At 36.0% G+C, this 20,142-nt stretch overlaps 1 protein-coding gene across 3 annotated transcripts in view; it reads left to right on the top strand.

The window, feature by feature from the left end:
* Positions 1–20,142, top strand: part of MRPS27 (mitochondrial ribosomal protein S27) — a 111,044-nt gene that overhangs the window by 18,150 nt on the left and 72,752 nt on the right. For all 3 annotated transcript variants that reach the window (XM_037800971.1, XM_037800972.1, XM_037800973.1), the window contains 2 exons: positions 5,156–5,226; positions 7,290–7,348. In XM_037800971.1, coding sequence (XP_037656899.1) covers positions 5,156–5,226; positions 7,290–7,348 — 130 coding nt within the window. The remainder of the gene's footprint in view (positions 1–5,155; positions 5,227–7,289; positions 7,349–20,142) is intronic.

Here is a 20,142-nt window from a genome sequence, read left to right as displayed (position 1 = left end):
GAAATCATATATTTTATGAATTTTAAAAATTCTTAGCCATTAGCTCATTATGTGTTACCTTTTCCTATTCTCTTTAGTAATTTCTCTTGGAAATTTAATTATATCTATTTTAGACCATCTTGTTCTATCTTCTATCTCTTAAATCCTCTTTCATACTTCCCATTTTTGTCTACCTTTCCTGCATTCTGGGTAATTTATTCTAAATCTACCTTTCAATTCACTAATTTTTTCTTCACCTGTGTCTAACCCTCTCTCTAACTTATTCATCAAGTTTCTTTTTTACAGTTTTGTTGAGGTGTTTTTTGTATACAATATACCATACTTATTTGAAGTGTACAATTTGATAGGTTTTGACAGATGTACTTATGTATGTATTCATGAAATCATCACACTCAATATAATGAACTTCTCTGTAACTCCCTAAAGTTTTCTTCTACTCCTTTGTAACTCCCTAAAGTTTTCTTCTTCTCCTTTGTAATCCTGCCTTCTGTCTTTTCCTGCTCCCTACCCCAAGTCCCCAGGCAACGGTTGATGTAGTTAATGTTCCCATAGATTAGTTTGCATTTTCTAGAATTTTATGTAAATTGACTTATATAGTATGTACTCCTTTCATTTGGCTTCTTTCGCTTTGTGTTTGCTTTTCCTAGATTCCTGAGGGCACTATCAACTCAAGACCACTTTAAACAAAATTCTCAGTTTGGTATATTTTGGATCACATAGGAAGTATGATTAGAGTCCCAAAGAGGCATGAGGGCTGACGTTGTAGTTTAGAATCCTCAGGGGACAACAGTCTTTGCTGTTTGCCTTTGCAGGGTACATTTCTTTCTAGTTCGTCTTTCCACTATAGGTGTAGTCCTGGGTGTCCTGGCTTTATCTGAGGACCTCTGAACCAGTTTCTCATCTTACCAAATGCCTTGATTTTGTCTTCTGTCCCCCACAAGCTGTTAAAATAAAAACTCTATGTCCCTGGGAATCCTCAAGTGGTCTCAGGGTGGCTGCTACCCTCTGTGCTCCCTAAACATTCGAGGTTTATGCTCCCAACTTGGCTTTGGCCTCTGATAATCACCTAGCTTCTTGAAAGCTCATTCTGATTCACATCACCTTCTGGGTGTGAGACCCAGGAATCTGATGGGTTAAAGTCCCAAAGGTATTTCAAATCTACAACCAGGTTTGTGAACCAGTGCACGCCTATACTTAGAATAGTGCAGGGTCTTCAGTAAACTCTTTTATGTCCTTAGATTATCTATGGTATTGTTGTCTTCAAACAAGAAGGACATTTATTTACTAGTATCCATTTCATTTTCTGGACATACTTCCACACTGTCAATGTAGCTTTAAGTTTAGTTAAATGATGAGTTCAAATTTCAAATCAGTTTTCCCATTTAGTCTTTGTTGTCCTCACCCCATCAGCTGTGATATAACCCTGAGAAGCTGAATGACAGACAGGCTAGAAAACATCTTTGGCACATCCTTTTGAACACACCTGGGCGTCTGCTGGCCCCTCATGAAACATGAAGTGTGATTTTAACTACTGAAGCTCAGAATCCAGAAGCCTGTGGCGCTGGCCCTCTGCAGGCCACAGCTGCCCCAGTTTTCCTGGCCATCCCTGCTCTGTGCAGTTTTCTGCCTCATTCATCATGCCAGTGCTATAATGTGAGGTGGTTGGCCACATATTATATTTAGCAGTAAATCTTTCTTTGACTTGCAGTATGCAAATGTTATTCATCAGATACTGGCTCGGCAGCTGTTGCCTTTTTAATTTCCAGCCAATTTCACTTGACTGAAGATGCTTTGGTGTGAAGGATTAAAATGGAATCTTGAGTTACCACACTATAGAGGTGATCATTGAAGCTAACTCAATCCAGTGTTTGCTTACATGTTGTGCACTATGTACAACCCACAAAGAAACAGGCCTGTATGCCACTTTAAGCCTGTAGGTTCTTATCCTGCTTTTGTTCATTAAAGTATATATTTTAAGTGAAGGAGGTGATTCCTTACATTGCCTGTCATCTCAAAACAAGAGCTTTATTGTGAAGTGATAATAAAGATTTGGTATCTTTAGAGAGCCGATTAACACCTATTCTGTGAGCAAGTAGACGTAAAAATATTTATTTGCCTTAGTGTAGAGAGATTTTAGGGTCTTTTTTTTTTTTTTTTTTTTGCATTCTTTAATAACCTGACAATCCTTTTTTTCTTAAGAAAAGCTGATTATTTTTACATCATATCAGGTTTTTGAGGTTTGCAAAGGTGCTGTCTCCCAATAGCTACTGTCATTAAGAGCATTGCCCCAGGGAAAGGAAAGAGGGGAAAATGGTTTAAAAAAAAAAAAAAAAAGGAATAGTCATATTACAGTGTTAAATGCACACCCATAGGTCTTTAACAAATACTTGTTAATTGATTACCTCTTAGAGTCTCTTTATTGCTTGATACTAATTTCTTCCATTAGGGGGTAAAAAATAACTTGGAAATCCAATCAGTTCTTTTACCTCCCTTCCTCTTTTCCTTCCTTACTTTAATGCATTTCCTTAGATATTTAGTGAGTACCTTTTATGGTAGTGTACTAGGGACTGATAAAATATCAGTGAATTAAGTCCTTGCTTTCATAAGTTTTACTTCTAACGTAAGGGGGTAAAAAAAAGCACCACAAACCAGAGTATGTAGGTATTTGTAGGTCCTAGAAAATTTTTTGGATTTTATTCTAACTATGATAGCAAGCTATTGGCTGGTTGACTCAAGAGAATGACAATATTAACCTTTTGAAAGGATCACTGAGACTGCTTTGCAGAAATTAGATTGTAAGGGTTGGAGTAATAGTTGAAACAAGGTGACTGATTGGGAAGTAAGAGATATTGATGGCTTAGCAGTGGAGTAGGTGAAAAATACATGGTTATGTTTCAAACGTAGAGCGTGTAGGATTTGCTGACAGATTGGTTATAGAGTATGAAAAAGGATAGGGTCAAGAATGACATCTAGGTTTTTGGCCTGAGTAAGCTAACTAAGGTAGTAGCCATTTACTGTTGGGAAGGTTCAGGGAAAGGCATGTTTGAAGTGGAAGACTGAGTAATCAAGAGGACAAGTAATGTTTAGACAACGTTTAGACACCCAAATGAAATTATCACCTATGCAGTTGGAAATGCAAGTCTGGAGTTAAAGGCACAAGTAAGGGTAGGCATATATACTTATGGAGTCAGCAGTTTACAGATGGTGATGATTAAAGCCATGGAGAGGATGAGATCCCCTAGGACTGAGTGTAGATGATGAAGAGAAGAGTATTACTGAGGCTTTGGACACTTCAGTATTTAGAAGTCAAGAAGAAGAGGAGATCCTGCAAATGGGGCCTAAGAAAGAGGGACCAGACAGCAGAAGAAGAAAGAGAGTAGTTCATGAAAGATAGAATGATCAACTGTTTTAAATGGTAGTGCAAGGTCATATAATATGAGGACCGAGAATTAGCCATTGGATTGGACAGTGTGAAGGTGATCATTGGTGGTAGTGGAGTATTCTGGTTTGCTAATGCTGTCATTATGCAAAATACCAGAAATGAATTGGCTTTTATAAAGGGGGTTCATTTGGTTACAGATTTATAGTATGAAGGCCATGAAAGTGTCCAAATTAAGGCACCAACATGAGTATACCTTCACCGAAGGAAGGCCAATAGCATCCGGAAAACGTCTGTTAGCTGGGAAGGCACATGGCTGGCATCTCCTGATCCCGGGTTGTGTTCCAGCTCCTCTCTCAGCTTCTGTGCATTCTTCAAAATGTTGCTCTGAGGGCATTTTGCCCTCTCTTAGCTTCTTTGGAGCAAACTCTGGGCTAGCAACCCCAAAGTGTCAGCAAAAGTCTGCTTTCAACAGCTGTCTCCAAAATGTCTCTCTGAGCTGCTCTGAGGTCCTTCTGTTTGTGAGCTCTTTTATAGGACTCCAGTGATTAAATCAAGACTCAAGCTGGCACACCTCCATGGAAACAATCCCATCAACAGGTCACACACCCTAATCAAAGGTGTTCCTAGTCACATTTTCATGGAAACAATCAAAAGGTTCCAACCTAATCAACACTAATGTATCTGCCCCCTCAACATTGCGTTAAAGAATATGGCTTTTTCTGGGGAACGTAATATCTACAAACCAGCACATGGAGTGAGGGAAACCAAAATCTGATTCAAGTGAGTACAGGAGAGAGTGGGAGCTAAGAATGCAGTAACAGAAGTAACAGAGGTGACTATTTTTGAGGCATCTTGCTCTTTAAAGGGAGCAGAGAAAAGGGGAAGGTAACTGGAAGGGCATGTGAGCTCAAGAGAGATATCTTTTTTGTTTAGTGTAGTTCATCATTTTTATCGGGAGAGAAGGTGGAACGTATGGACACAGATGCTAGTAGCCTGGTAGGAAGATAGGAGGAGGATGAAGGAGTCTTTTGATGGCTTGTATTTTCTCAGGGAAATAAGGCACAAAATTATGAACTGAGAGTGAGAATGAAAGGCGAGGGGAAAGAGGGTATTAGAAGTTTGAGAAGCAATGAGAAGGCATGCAATAATCATTTTGGAGAGTGTATTACCTAGGATTTCAGATCTTCTTAGACACTGAAATAAAAGTGTAGTCTAAGGAATACCAAGTATTCCTATGGATGTTCTGCTAAAAGAAATCAAAATAGGAGTAGTTCAGGCTGAAGCCATTAAAGATAACCAGGGTGCCTCTCTGGTTTGTTCAGGGGATGTATAATAGTCATTCAATAAATTTTAATTAAAAAGATTTTTAAAACTAGCAGTTTACCTGGTTCAAACTGTAAAAGGACTAAATGTGCCAGCAATGAAGAGTCTCCTCCTTTTGGTCCCCTGCCATAGTTCCTCTCCCTGTTGTCTTTAATACTTTTTTATGTCTTCTTCCAGAGATACTGATCCATTTTTTTAAAAGGTAAATATATGCTAGGATTTTTAAAATAATCTTTATGCCAACTAAATAAATCATTAAAAATGATACTAATATTTCTTCATCCTTTTAAATTTATATAAAAGTGATTTCTAAAAAAGAGCAGGAATGAGAGTTTGTTTTAATATTGACTTCATAATTTGGCAGCCATCTGTCATGAATTATATCTGTTAGATTTTTCTTGAGAAATATGTATATTTAACAGGGTTCTTTTTCCTTCATTGTCTTCACAGCTGATCTAGCATCTTTGATGGATAAAACATATGAGAGAAAGTTGCCTGTTAGTTCTTTGACAATATCACGGGTAAGAAAATTTGAATATATGTATTTTAAATGAAGAAGAAAGAAAGCAAGAAAGGCTCTTTATAGAGATGAAACTATAAGTAAAAAATACTATTCATAAGAAATATTTTTCCAGAGTATGGTATGTTTTTGCAGTTACTAATAGATATTTCATGGTGAAGCAGCAAATTTCTTTGACTGAAATAAAATGTAATAAATTTACCAGACTGATACCAATAATCACTGTTGTATCTGATTTGTCTTAATATTTTTGCAAGGTATGATATTCTGCTACATTATGCCATGATCTTTTTAAGAGTTGATGTATCCTTCAAAGTGATAGTACTTATTAATATTAGAAGTGGTTTTGGTAGTTAAGAAAGTCTATAAAAGAATGGATATTAATGTTAATGTTAAATGACTGCAGAATGAGAGGGGAGAGAATAGTATTAGGCTAGGAATCAAGAATAGTAATTGATAGTAACCATTACTGATCAGCTTCTATGTCAGCTATCATCCTAGCTTCCTGATACACACTATCTCTGTTAATTCTTATGGCAGCTATATGAGATAAGCATTATCTCCATTTTATGAATAAAGCTCAGAATGGTTGGATAACTTGTCCAAGTTCACATAGCTCATAAGTAGACAAGTCTGGATTCAAACCAAGATCTCTACAACATCAGAGTTCTTTTCTATGTCTTCCTCAAATATGTCTGGTCTTACCTTTTTCATGAATTCACTTTGTGACATTTGGCAGTGGGGCTTCTCTCAGTTTCCTCATTTCCAGTATGAGGGCAATAGTATCTTCTTTGTAGAGATGATATGATGCTAAAATGAGATCTTAGTTGTGAAAACTCTTTGTGGAAATTAATGGCACTGTGAATTTCAAAGTATTGTTATATCTAGAAGAGGAAAAGAAAGAAACAGTCTTCATTTTAGTCCTGTCCAGTCTTCATTTTTAGTCCTGTCCTCTCTGCCATTTACTCTTCTCCTTTTAATAGGTAAACAATTTAATATGGTCATAAATTAAATTTTATAGGATCGTAATTCTCAGATTGGAGGGGACCCAAAAGGCTATTGGTCTATTGCTTATATGACGGATGAATACCCCAGGTATTACATAATACCTGGTATGTTTTTAGGTAGCACTTCAGAGTTTAAAGAACTTTCATGTACATTTTCTCCTTGGAGTCTCATACTCTTCAGAGCCGGTGGCTTTAACCTACCAGATGGGGAAACTAAGTCCTAGAGGGCATCAAGCAAACAATCGTAGGTCCTGTGTTTGAACCAGTTTTATCTGCTCCTTCTTGGGAGAGGAAAGTATTCCAAATCAAATCCATAAGTCCTAGGCATTTTTGGAAAGCCTTTCCATTTTTACTCTCCTCTCCCTTTTCATGAGATTTTAGTTATATTTTAATTATATTTATAACATGCATCATCTCCTACTCCATCTTTTTTGCATCTGAGTCTCTACTTCAGGATGTAATCCATCCTTGGAGTAGTCCTTTCTATTTGTTTATTTGGTTTGTATTTAAGGAACATACTCAGGTTTTATGTTTATGAAAGGAGACTTTGTTGGGAGAGGACTCACAGAATTGACTAGTCCATAAGCAGAACTTTAAATCAATAGGAAAAATATTAGAAGACCAAATTCTCTAAATTTGGACTTTTGTCTCCTGGGCCATATTTCTGTAACCATTAGACTTCATCCTTTCAGCCTTTGTGTTCCCATGTATTTGGAGCTTAGTAAGTAGAGAAAATATCAGTGTTGAAAGATGAAGGGAAATACCAATGACTAGTTATAAATATAGTGGAAGGAGCTTTCCTCTTGTTCTTAACAAGATTCATGTTTGGCTTTCAGTCATTCTCATCAAGGTTGTTCTAACATAGAAGAGCCATTGAATATTCTTTGTTCAACATAAAGCAATTTCTAAGATAGAACCACAACACATGAACCTTGTCCACTAAGCATGAATTTTGGTTTGTATAAAATGGGTGTTTTATCTATTTAAAGTCAATCGTGAATTAGACCCAATATATGGCATAATTTGTACTCAATACGGGTTTCTTTTTCTCCCTTAGTTTGTGGATAACATTTCTTCTCGTGAAGAGATAGACCATGCGGAGTATTACCTTTACAAGTAAGTTTTCCGTTTCATTTAACTAGATACTCATAATGATATGAGGCTTTACAATTATCTTCATCTTACTGATAAAAATATTGATGGCTAAATATGAGAAGGTGCTATAGTAATAATCTGAGTCTTTACAGTTATCTTCATCTTACTGATAAAAATATTGATGGCTAAATATGAGAAGGTACTATGGTCCCATGCCCCACTTTTTTGGGTTTTCTTTCAACATCACTGACTTGGGCATCAAGAGACCTGTGTTTTCCAGGGCTTGTCTCTGTTAATTGAAACTGCAAAAACTTAGATGCAATAATAGTAATCAAGATGAAATAGTCACGTTAAAACTAATCATAATTTTATTTCAATTGAATGCAATGTTCTAATTAATTAGTATGCTAATCATAATTTTATTTCAATTGAATGCAATGTTCTAATTAATTAGTATGCTAATTGTACTTTCTTATTAAAATAGCAGCTTTACTACATCCCTGCCAGTAGAACAAAGATATTTAATACTTTAAATTCCATTTCATAGCAAAGAAACAAAAGCTAAAAAGCTAAATGGCAGAGCAAAGACAATTTAAGTGGGTATTTATCATGAATGGAGAGTAAAAGGTCTTTTTCCTAAATGTGGAAACCAATAAGGAGCTTCAAAAATGCCAAAACCATTTGAAAATTACCAACAGCACAGGAAGGACCAAGCAAGTTCTTATAAATTCAGAAAATAGTTGAACTTACATGATTCCTAGAAGTCTTTCTAAAGATAAGGAAAATGAGACTAAATGAAATGAATTTTCTAAAGCCACATAACTAGTGACTGTCTCCAAGACAAAAACTTTCAAAGCACGTTTTATATTAGAAAGGGGGAGTGAAATAAGTACTAATTGCAATTACATTTGATCCTTACAGTTGATCCTGCCTAAGAGTCTTCTGTAAAATCCTTACAGTTGATTTTTTACCTATCAAATATCTATCAAAATTATACCTTACAACTAACTTTGTATTGATTCCTATTTTTAAAATATGACTTATGATTTGTTCCATTTTCTAGGTTCTGAAAATAGACTAAGTTTGAAATTTAAAATGTTTCCAGAAAACATTGCATTAGAATATCCCATTTGATCTTACTTTGTTTTGACTGAGAGAATTATCAGTTATTTCCATCCAGGTGCTTTTTTAAAAGCTTACACTATATTAGTGAAAAATGTATTCAATTTTCTTTTATTTAATTTTGCTAAATAGTAAGGAGGCTTCTTCCCCCTTTTTTGAATTGGGTATACTTTACCACCTTGTTGGTGTTTTCTGTTTAAATAGAAATTGCAAATAGACTAGATTCCATGCTTTAAAAAAAAATTTATTTTAATTGGGAGGTATAATATCCTGAGTTTAATTTCTGTGTCCTGAAATCATAATTGCAACAAGTGCCTCTTAAAAAGATTAAGACGAATGGATCCCTCGATGAGAATGAGGCCTGCTTTCCTTTAGTGGCTCTGCCACTGTAGGGCTGTTTTGGTAGTTATTTTTGCCTAAGGTGAAGTGAAGGTGATAACTCCCTAAAGGATACATCTTCTCTAAGAAAGGAGGGGGAGGCAGGGGGGTGTGTGTGGTCTCTGGCCACTTCTTACTCTTTTGCTTTGTTCATTGCAAAAAGCAGAGAATAGTCACAATTCCTGTAGCTCATACTGCCTACTGTGACTATTCTTTCAAGCAATTTATTGGAAGAAATAGGTCCCAAGTTCACAAGTACCTCTGTAGCATATAATTTATTTCAGTGATTCCACATTTAAAAAATATTTATTGCATACCTAGTATGTGCCAGGCCCTGTCCAAGGTGCTGGGGATATAGTAGTGCACAAGTTAGACACTATCCCTGTCCTCATACATTAAAGTATGACTGATAAATTTAAATCATACCTTCAAGAGTTTTCATGTTTAATTCATTTTATATCCAGTTTTGTATGGCTTGGAATCTTACTGAAAGTTTCATATTCAGTAAGTTTCTATTTCCTGTTTCCATATAGGTTATTTGGAGGACTCTTGTCCATCATAAACCTGAGCCACCATTTAATTTGAAATTCCGTCTTTTGCTTTAGTCAGAACTAATATTCTGGCTGGGATTTATCATTCTTAATGCTGTTCTTTCTCTTCTCTTTTATTACTAAGCAAATTGGGTCTCTTTTTCTAGGCCTTTTTTTTTTTTTTAAGAAACAAATGTTTTTATAAGTTCATGAGATTACTGTGTATGTGTGTGAGACTAGATAGAGCTCAACAAAGCTGCATATTTGTATAAAGATATAAATAAGGGAGGTTGGTTGGGTTCACTTACTAGCTAAGTGTCTTATTTCTACTGTGTAACCTCAGAATATATAACACATATTTATACCTCAGCAAAATTAAAATTACAAGTTATGAGCTCTTTGGGTTTCTTTGAATTCACTGAAATCAGTAATGTTAATCCTAAAGATGCCAAGGGCTGGCTGCTCTGTGGTATTCCACCACCCGGGTCCAGCATGCAGTGTTTGTGATGCCTCATGACCTGGAATGGGTTGGCTTTAGATACCTCAGTGTAAACTCACAATCACAGGTCTGGAGTGAGGAAATGCAGAGAAGTTGTGTGTTTACAGGGAAACTATGCATCCAATACAGGGTTCCCATATACCAACCTGTTATTAACACCTTGCATTGATGTGGTACATTTGTTACAACTGATAAAAGCACATTTTTATAGTTGTGCTATTAACTATAGTCCATGGTTTAACTTAGGGTTCATTGTGTTATACAGTTCCATGGATTTTTTTTTAAATTTGTTTTTATTCTAGTAACATACAACCTAAAACTTCTCCTTTTAACCACATTCAAATATATAATTCAGTGCTGTTAATTACATTCACAAGAAACTGATAGCTTCTTGGTGGCCAGGCTTTAGGATTTCTCATTCCCTAGTCAGTACCACCTTTAAGGGAAAGCCCTTAGCAGATTCTTGGCTGCCACCTTTGTCGTTGGTTCAGCTCTTTCCCTGCCACAGCCTATAGAGACCAGCTCTGCTTGCAGAGTGTAGCTACCAAATCTAATGATCAAATCTCCCAGTGATGATGGAAGGAGCATTAGAGCTAAGGAAGTTTGGAAAGTATGGGTGATCAGTGGAGAGCTGATTGAGCATCTGCCACTGTATTAAGTGCACACATAAACAATTCAAAATCCAGCAGTTCTGGTTTCTGCTGGCACATGCTAGCCTGTATCAACCTGTCATCCCAGGAGAGAATTGTAGCCTTTGAATCTCCTGAAGTACACAGGTTGAAAAGTTTGTGGGCTTCAACATTAAAGGGCACAAGGGATCTTTAAAGGAGAGTTAGAAAGGCTGCTATTGAAACAGCAGGAGAGAGAACAAATATTTTAACTCCCCTGTTTGGATTGTGAGCTGTTCTCTATGGGCTGGCAACCACATGTTCAGCTTCTACCCTGCCATTTATAAATAAAAAATGAAAATACAAAGGAAAGGGAAATGATGCTCTAAACAAAAGGGAAATATAAACTAAATATGATTAAAGCAGTTAATACCAGAAACCATATAAATTGGCAATACAAAAAAAAAAAAGAAAGAAAAGAAAAACCAAACCAACAATATTCTACAGATATAATGGGAAAATAAAAGTGATGAACAATAAAAAAGGTTAAATTGAAATAGAATAAAATAAAATATGAAAGCTAACAAACAGGAAAACAAGGCATGCTAAGAATTTTTGGACTGTAACAAAGTAAAGGAAAAATCATTAACATGGGGTAAAAAAGTAAAAAATAAAATAAAGTGGGATAAGAAGGACTTGAGATAGCACTTCATAAAATACGTATAGATATGACCAGGAGGCTGGGAAAACAGGCATGGGCATGTTATTGCATATATACTCTTAGCAGGCTAAATAATAAGCCTGTTTATGAGTGGTTTTCAAGCTGGCTTTCCAGAAGCCCTTGAGCTGCTTCCTCGTAGGGGCCTCAGGGATGTGGGTTAGGGAAGGAATAGGTAGTGAGGGAGGAGCCAGGCAGAGCTGCTGCAAGCCCTCTACTTCTGCTTCAGCCAGAGAAAATGTGCCTCCAGCTGCGTTCTGTATCTGGGCCTGCAGAGAAAAGACAGGGAAATCTGTAGACTTGATTGGGAATAAAATTGCATTTTTATTTTTACTACCTCTCAATAATATTTAGCATTTCCCTCAGTTACAAAGGTAGGCAACAGATCATAGTACTGTTTAGCAGTTTCTCTTTCTCAATAAAAATCATTGATATTTTCATATCATGTCACATTTTTCCAGACATCTTGAAAAATCATGTTCATCTCTGCTTAGAAATTACCTGCTGCTAGCTAGTGTTGTTTAATATATTAATAAAGAAGCAAATATATTATCATAACAAAGTTTTTTAAATATTTTGATAATTGCATGTCAATATAATTGATTTCCTTTTTGATCCTATATATTTTTGTTTTATACATTTAAAACATTATTCTGAGAAGGGGTCCATAGGTTTCATCAGACTGCCAGAGTCTACAAAAATGCTACAAAAAAATGTTAAGAACCTGCTATAAGACCTTGTTTGGAAAAAATGTTCTTTTCCTTAGGCTTATTCCTGTTTCTTTCCCCAGGCTTTTTGAACTTTTCTAGGTCTTTGTTTTCTCTTCTTACAAAGAAGACATTTTTTGTTATTTTAGTTTAGACCTTATAGAGAATATGGTTGATGTGTCTTCTGTCTTTCAGATGAAAACTTAGCTGTAGCCAGTCTCCTAAATATTTTCCCACTGGAGCAGGAAGAAGCTCTGGGGAAAAGTGAGAAGAGTCAAACAGGCCCTGAGATGCAATCAGGAGACCGGCACTGGGATGGGGTCAGGAAGGATCATTTCTGCTTTATTTTGGTATCACCACCACCCAATGCTTGGTGAGGTGAGAAGCTGTGATATTTCTCAGCAGTAGCAGCAAAGAATGTGACAGAGAGGAGAAAATAAGAGAAAAGCTCACCTAATTGCAGCTAGGAGGAAAGGGCTGTTCAGTGGTAATCTGATTGGTGGGCCTAAGAAGTTGACTTCTTATTTATTTTTTATATTTGTTACAAAGAGTCTTATATATCCCGTTATTAATTTTGAAAACAGTCAAGCACAATATTTTCCTTTTTTTCTGGACATAGGATTAATTTCTGCTTCTACCCATATGCCATCTTAGTGGCATTTGAAAGCAAAGAGCTTCTTACTTTTGATTTACTATTCATTTTATAGAATTCCTAGCAATTAGATTTGCATCTTTGTTTTTCTTGTGCAGAGACTAAAGAATAGAGATTCCTTGAGCACATCCAACATAGAGCCTGTGTGTGTAAGCCACTGCCTGTCCTGAGCAGAGAAGGAAGACCGCAAGTGTCAGATGGGAAAGTAGGACAGGGTTTTAAAAATTGTCATGTTTTTTCAGTATAAGATTTTCTCTTTATAGATCCCATATGGAGCTATAATTTTTGTAAAGGAAACAGGCAGAAGGGGTTCCAGGGAGACAGAGTATAGAGTATGATAGAGCAGGAGGAAATTAGAATTAAGAGATAAAAGTAAATCCCTTATATTTCTTGTAGTCTGTGGGTGATTTTGTATTGTTGATGTTTTGTTTGTTTTTTAAGAACCATGATCTTAGCCTTTCCTCTACAAGAGATACCGTTTTGGGAACTTTGTGTTTGAGGTCAGTGTTTTTTTATGGCAGACAATGGGAGTTTGTGGAGAGTTTTCCATTTTGTGAAGAGTATCTCTTTGCTGAGCCACATGGTCAGTAGTTCTGAGCTTGGACCCCCAAATCAATGTGTGCTACCCACATGCAGACAAGGGAGCCCCGAGGCAGACTCTGGGTGTTTATTTTTGGGAGATGAAACTGCATGTCACCAGTAAATTGTGGCATCAGTAAAAGCCATTATTTTCATGGTTATAATAAGCTTTTACAATACTTTTGTATTAGTATTGGATTGCTGCATTAATGGAATACAAACCCAAACCATAAAAATTCCTTCTTTCCTCTTAGTATCCTTATCTTCACCAGATTTGTTTGCAAATTACATTTTTAAAGGCTTGTTTAGGCTTTTAAATCATTTCTGGATCATGACAGTTTAGAGAGGCATGAAATTAAACTGGGTCCTTTTACTGTTGGAGCTTCAATAATCAGAGCTGATCATTTAATAACATAATAGTCATTCCTGAAGGATAAAGGATATGAATTTATAACATGCAGTCCGTATATTAAGAATATAACATCATTTTAAAGTAACTGGGTTTTTTTTTTTTAGCAAAAATGTGGGGAATGTTGAATTAATTGTCATACAGTAAGGCAGAGCTCCATGGGTAGGTCTTTTTTTTCTCAGAATTCAGCTCTCTATGTTGTCACCGGTAATGAGAGGAAGTCAAGGTTGCATGGCAGGCTATGTGTTGCCAACACATTCATCCCCCCCTGTACCTTGGCGTCAAGCATGTCTCATCAGTTGCTTAGCTGACCTGGCAGATACCAGGAATCCCCGGTTGGATACGGATGGCAGGTCAGGAACAGCTGGGGTGAGGCAGATGGCAGCCTGCATGTCTTCAGGTCCCAGGTTGGCAGCCAGCCTAAAAAGAGAGTACCAAAATAGCTTCATTTTTCAATAAGCAAAAATATCCTGATGGTTCCTTGGAAGATGAGTACAATACTCCCCAGGCCTATGTTGTAAGAATCCATTTTTGCCTATGGGGAGAGGGGAAGGTGGGGAGTTAATTAGGAAGGAACAGCATGCATGAGTTTAAACAGTAGTAATTTTCCTTTGAGAGCATAGATATTGTTTGTGTTTAATAGCAGTAAAAGGAAATCTTAAATTTTTCTGTCAGCATATTGCCCGGTCTCATGATTGCCCATTATTAAGAAAAGAATGAGCCAAAGGAGAGATAAATGACAGAACATTTTTTAGTACCACTTCTATAGTTCAGTATTGCTGGGTGCTTTACTTAGTTCTTACCTGCTCGTCCTTACCACAGCCCTGAAAGATAGTCTATTATTGTTAATGGCTCTGTTTTAGGGAATAGTGGGTTGTCAGGGGCATAGTTGATACCTTGCCAAAGACCAATGGGAGCTGTGGGTTGAGAGTTGGAATTAGAACTCTCAGTCTCCATTCTTCACAACTTGCACTTCTCTTCCCAGTAGGCTTGTTATTTCAGCCCAGAGCCTGGTCACAGGAGGGTTACAGGGTAAGCCTTCAAGGGGCTCTTACTGTTTGGAGTTCAAACATTCCACCTAACTTTCCCAGGATGATCTCAAATCTTAGTTGATTACTCTTTTATTCCTCTGGTGTAATAAAAAGGTACCCTGGAGTCTCCTGTCGTAGGAGTTCATAGCAGCCCAACTGCTATGAACATTAGTTTACAAGGCTTTGCATATTTTCCATTTGTGTACGAAAGCTTTGTATATTTTCTTTTCTTTGGGGTAAATGTCTAGGAGTGGAATGGATGGAGAATGTGGTAGGTTTATGTTGAACTTTTTAAGAAACTTGCCAGATTGTCTTCCAAAGAGGTTATAGTATTTTACATTCCCAACCACAGTTCCAATTTCTCTGTTAACATATTTAGCCATTCTAATAGCTATTTAGTCATATCTCATTATGATTTTAGTTTGTATTTCCCTAATGACTAAAGATGTTGAGCATCTTTTCATGTGCATACGTGCCATCCATACAGCTTCTTTACTGAAGTGTCTTTTCAAATGTTTTGCCCATTTTTTAAATTGAATTATTTGTTTCATAATGAGTTTTGAGAATTCCTTTTCTCACAGTCTGGGGTTTGTCTTTTCATTCTTTTAACAGGTTTTTTCAAAGAGTAGTTTTTCCTTTTGACAAAATCCAAATTACCAATTTTTTTCTTTTACAATTCATGCTTTTGGTATTGAGTCTAAGAAATTGTTGCCTAATCCAACACCACAAAGATTTTCTCCTATATTTTATTGTAGAATTTTTGTAGTTTTAGGTTTTACAGTTAGATCTGTGATCCATTTTGAGTTAGTTTTTGTATTAGTACAAGGTAAGGATCTAAATTAATTTTTTTTGCGTGAGAATATCCAATTGTTTCAGTATTATTTGTTGAAAGACTATCCTTTCTTCACTAAATTGTCTTTTCACCTTTAAAAATTCAGTTGTTTATAAATGTGTGGGTCTATAGCTGAACTCTGTTCCACTGATCCATTTGTCTATTTTGATGTCAATACCATACTGAATGTAGTTTTATGAGACTTGAAATTAGGTATTGTAAGTCTTCCAACTTGGTTCTTCTTTTTCAAAGCTGTTTTGACTAGTCTGGGTCCTTTGCATTCCATATCAGTTTATACAATCACTTTCCAATTTCTACAAAAAGTCTGCTGGGATTTTAATTGGGATTGTCTCAAAACTATAGATCGCTTTGAAGAGAACTGACATCTTAATAATTTTGAGTTTTCTAACCTGTGAACAAGGTACATATAATCTTCCTTTTTTAGGGTCTTTAATTTCTCTCATCAGTGTTTCGTAGCTTTTGTTATACAGACATTGTGCATATTTTATCCTCTCTTACATATTTCATATTTTAAAATTTCAAATTCTGATTGTTCAGTATGTAGAAATACAATTGACTTTGTATGTTGATCTTTGTTCTACAAGCATTCTAAACTTAAACTTACTCATTCTAATAGAGTTTTTGGAGATTCTATCATATTTTTGATGTAGATGCTCATGTCATCTGCAAATAAAGTCATTTTTACTTTTCTTCTTTCTAATGTGAATGCTTTTTGTTTCTTGTTTTATTGCACTGTCCATAATGTCCTGTACATTATTGAATAGAAGGGATGAGAGTAGACTTCCTTGTCTCCTGACCTTAAAGGGAAGGCATTTAGTCTTTCAAAGTAAGTATGTGTTTGCTTTAGGTTTTTTGTAAATGCACTTTAGCAGATTGAGGAAGCTCCCTCCTATGCCTAATTTGATGAAAGTGTTTTTTTTTTTTAATCAGGAATGGATATTAGATTTTGTAAAATACTTTTCCCACATCAGTGGAGGTATTATATTGCCTTTATTAAATGACATCGATTTTCAAATGTTGGACCAACCCTGTGTTTCTGGGATAAACCTCACTTAGTCGTGATGTATTATCCTTTTAATGTATTGTTGGATTTGGTTTGCTAAAATTTTGTTTAAAATTTTTGCATCTGTGTTCATGAGAGGGTATTTATAGTTTTCATTTCTTATAATGTCTATAAGGTCTGTTTTTGATATGGTGGGGAAATGTTGGCCTCATTAAGAATAAGTTGGGACATATTCTTATCTTTTCAGTTTTCTGGAGGAGTTTGTATAAAATTTCTTCCTTAACTGTTTCCAGTGAAGCCATATGGGCCTAGAGTTTTCTTTGTGATAAGTATTCTAACTACAAATTCAATTTCTTTAATAGGTATAGGCTATTCAGGTTTTCTATTTTTTTCCTTGAGTGAGCTTTGGTAGTTGTAATTCTTTACGGGAATTTGTCCATTTCATCTAAGTTGTCAGATTTATTGGCATGAAGTTCATAATATTCCCTTATTTAAAAAATATATCTGCTGAATTTGTATTGATACCTCTGCTCTCATTCTTCATATTAGTAATTTGTATCTTTTCTCTTTTATTCCTGATCAGCCTGACTAGAGATTTATCAAATTTACTGATCTTTTCAGGAAATCTGCTGTCATCCTTACTTTTTTTTTTCCCTCTCTGTACCTAATTTCTTTTTTCTCTGGCTGCTTTTAAGGTTTTGTTTTTTTGCTGATTTTGAGTACTTTGGTTATGATATGCCTTGATGTGGTTTTCTTCATGTTTCTTTTGCTTGGGTTTCATTGAGCTTCTGTGGGTTTATAGTTTTCATCAAATTTGGAAATTTTCAGTCATTATTTCTTCAAAATTTTTTTTCTTTTCCTGCCATTCTCTACTATCCTTCAGGGATTCCACTGACCCTTTACTAGGCCACCTGAGGTTATCCACCAGCTCTTTTCATTTTTTTCTTTTTTAAGTTCCTTTTGTCTCTTTAAAGTTTTGGATAGTTTCTGTTGCTGTGTCTTCAAGTTAACTAATCTTTTCTTCTGCACTGTCTAATCTGCCTTTAATCCTACCCAGTGTATTTATCATCTCAGATATTTTAGTTTATATTTCCTCAAGTTTGGTTTGGGTCTTTTTTTCTATCTTCCAAGTCTCATTTAACTTTTTGATCCTCTGGAGTCCAGTGGAGTGCTTGGCAATGTTCCTTGTAATCTTCTCGGATGGTTCTTTCCTTGGGATTGGTACTTTCCTCACATGCATACAAAGAATCAGTACTTTACTGAATACTCGGGGCAGACCCTCCTCAGATCTCTGGGATCCTCTCTCTGTGCAGCTCTTTTCTCTCTACTGTTTTGTCCTATAAACTCTAGCCACCTTGCCTCGCCCCCAAGACTCAGTTCAATCTCCTCAATCCAGGGAGTTTAGTGTTTTCTACCTGGATTCCTGCTCCCTGCACTGTCACCTGGAAACTCTCTGAAGGCAATAAGCTGGGGCAATTGTCGGGCTCACCTCATCAGTATCCTGTTTTTCAGGGATCACAGTCCTTTGTTGCCTGTCCAGTGTTTTCTTGTAAGCGGTTTCATATATTTTGTCTTTTTTGTTTGTTATTGTTGCTGCTGCTGTTGTTTCTGGCCAAAGGAAAAATCCAGTCCCTCTTACTCCATCTTGTTTAGAAGCAGAAGTCCAGATTCACTCATTTTTTAAAAATCTGTAAATAGATTTATAAAAGTGTCTCATGCAGCTGTGGAGATAGACAAGTCAGGTTTATTTTTATAAAGTAGATTTTTAATCCGTTAATCTGTTCCCTTAAAACCTTAATCAGTTCTCCATTACTCACACAGTGATGTCTCCAGATTCCTTAGTCTGACATTGAGGCCCACCAGTATTTGGTTCTGATGTACCTTTCCTGTCTTCTTTCCCTTTTCTCCCTTATTCTTAAGCCTCTGCTCTAGATAAATTCATTTGCTCACTGATCCCAGAATGTTTCCTATACTTTCATCTTACTTTGCTTTTGCATGCATCATCTCTGCCTGGTGTCCTTTCTCCTTTGTCCCTCTATCAAAATCATTCTCTTTCTTTGAAGCCAAGTTCAAATTCTAGCAACTCTGTGAAATGTATCTCAATTCCATCTATAAAATAGGGATAGTAACAATAGGTAGGGTTTTGTAAGGATTAAATGAGGAAACCATATGTAAAGTGTTTACAACAGTACTTAGCACACAGTACTCAAAAAATTCCAGCTATTATTTTGTCCCTTCCCCATTTATCTCCCTTCTGCCACCATCACCTCGAGGTAATAGTCCTCTACTTTGACCTCCCATTGTATTTAATTGTACCTCTGCTACAGTATTTATCTTGTTTATAGTCATCTCACCTTATCATTTTTTGCTGGATTGGTATTTCATTCCTCTCCCATAGTGTCTAATTCATGTCAATGCAGTAAAAGAACTATTACTTCCATAGGAGGAAGATGGTACAGAAGAAAGGCACCATGTCTATCAGATTTAATTTTTATTGTCCTATAAGTTGATGCTTACCTTTTCTTAAAATAGTGGTTTAGTCAGAATTTTTAAGTGTTTACAATGCCACAGTATATGGGGAATATATTGTTCCTCCCACTGAAGATCTGATATTAGATTGCAGACATTCCTAGTGTTGGATTACTGGAAACAAATTGCTTATACTGAATCTTATTTGGGAGACTCTTCCCTTCAGTGACCTGTTAACATTCACTTATTCTTTTCTTTCTAAAGCCCTTTTTGACCTATTTGGCAACTTGGTCTTTACTCTAGTTGAAATTGTAAGGGAAGATTATTTAAAGCAGACCCTTCTATGGTTGTGTGGGAAAATGGAAGTGAGAAAGGCAGCAGATTTGGAAAACAATTCATCCAGCTGGCTCTATCACTTCTCAACAAAGTACAGGATAATTTGTGTCAGTGTGGCAAGATGCAAAAGAGAGCTGATTTTCAGCTCCTTTTGAATTAGATCTGCTTACAGTACCTATCATTTCCTTTGAATCGTGAATTCTCAGAACATTAGTTGCATCCATTTTCAATTACCAGTATTAAAATATGAAGTAGAAGGCATCGTAATGCTAAGCCATATTCACACTTCAGGTCTTCAGCTTTCTTGAAGTATCTGTGATTCCTTACATTTTTGTGAATATTCTAGAGTTGATATCACTTGTTCTGATTATCACAATATTGCCACTAGATTGAGAGAGTATAAGACAACATAAAATTTTGGTTTGGATATCATGTTATATGTAGACGTCCATTTTACTGAATCGTAGTCAAGAACAGCTCTCTATAATAAAGCTCCTTGCATCTCCTGACTGACAACAAATTCTATTAGAAGAAAAATTCCTAGATAATAAAAAATTCACTGGATACTATCTATTGAGTAGCAAATCTGTTTGTCTTACTGTATTTAAGTGCAGTAATTTATTGGAGTCCCTGTACAACATTAAATAATCATAAAATTGGTGTGTTTTGCTAAAATTTGTTTTGGCATCTTCACTTTTTACAAAAAGTGTATTTTCTTTGCCAAAGGACTTTTGGTGGTTAGACTGGTTGCTTCAAAGACTTTCTTCTCAGATCTGATTGCAAAATTAGAATTTTTACACTGGGAGTGTAAGCAAAAACTAGAATACCCATCCTTGCAAAGATAAGGATACTAGGGATCTAAAAACTTCAAAAAAAATTGTCAGAGTTTTAACAACAGGAAAAGCTATAGTAGAAGGATGG

This window comes from Choloepus didactylus, chromosome 13 (assembly GCF_015220235.1).
Source record: "Choloepus didactylus isolate mChoDid1 chromosome 13, mChoDid1.pri, whole genome shotgun sequence".
Classification (NCBI taxonomy): domain Eukaryota; kingdom Metazoa; phylum Chordata; class Mammalia; order Pilosa; family Megalonychidae; genus Choloepus; species Choloepus didactylus.
This window is presented reverse-complemented; position numbering and strand designations above follow the sequence as displayed.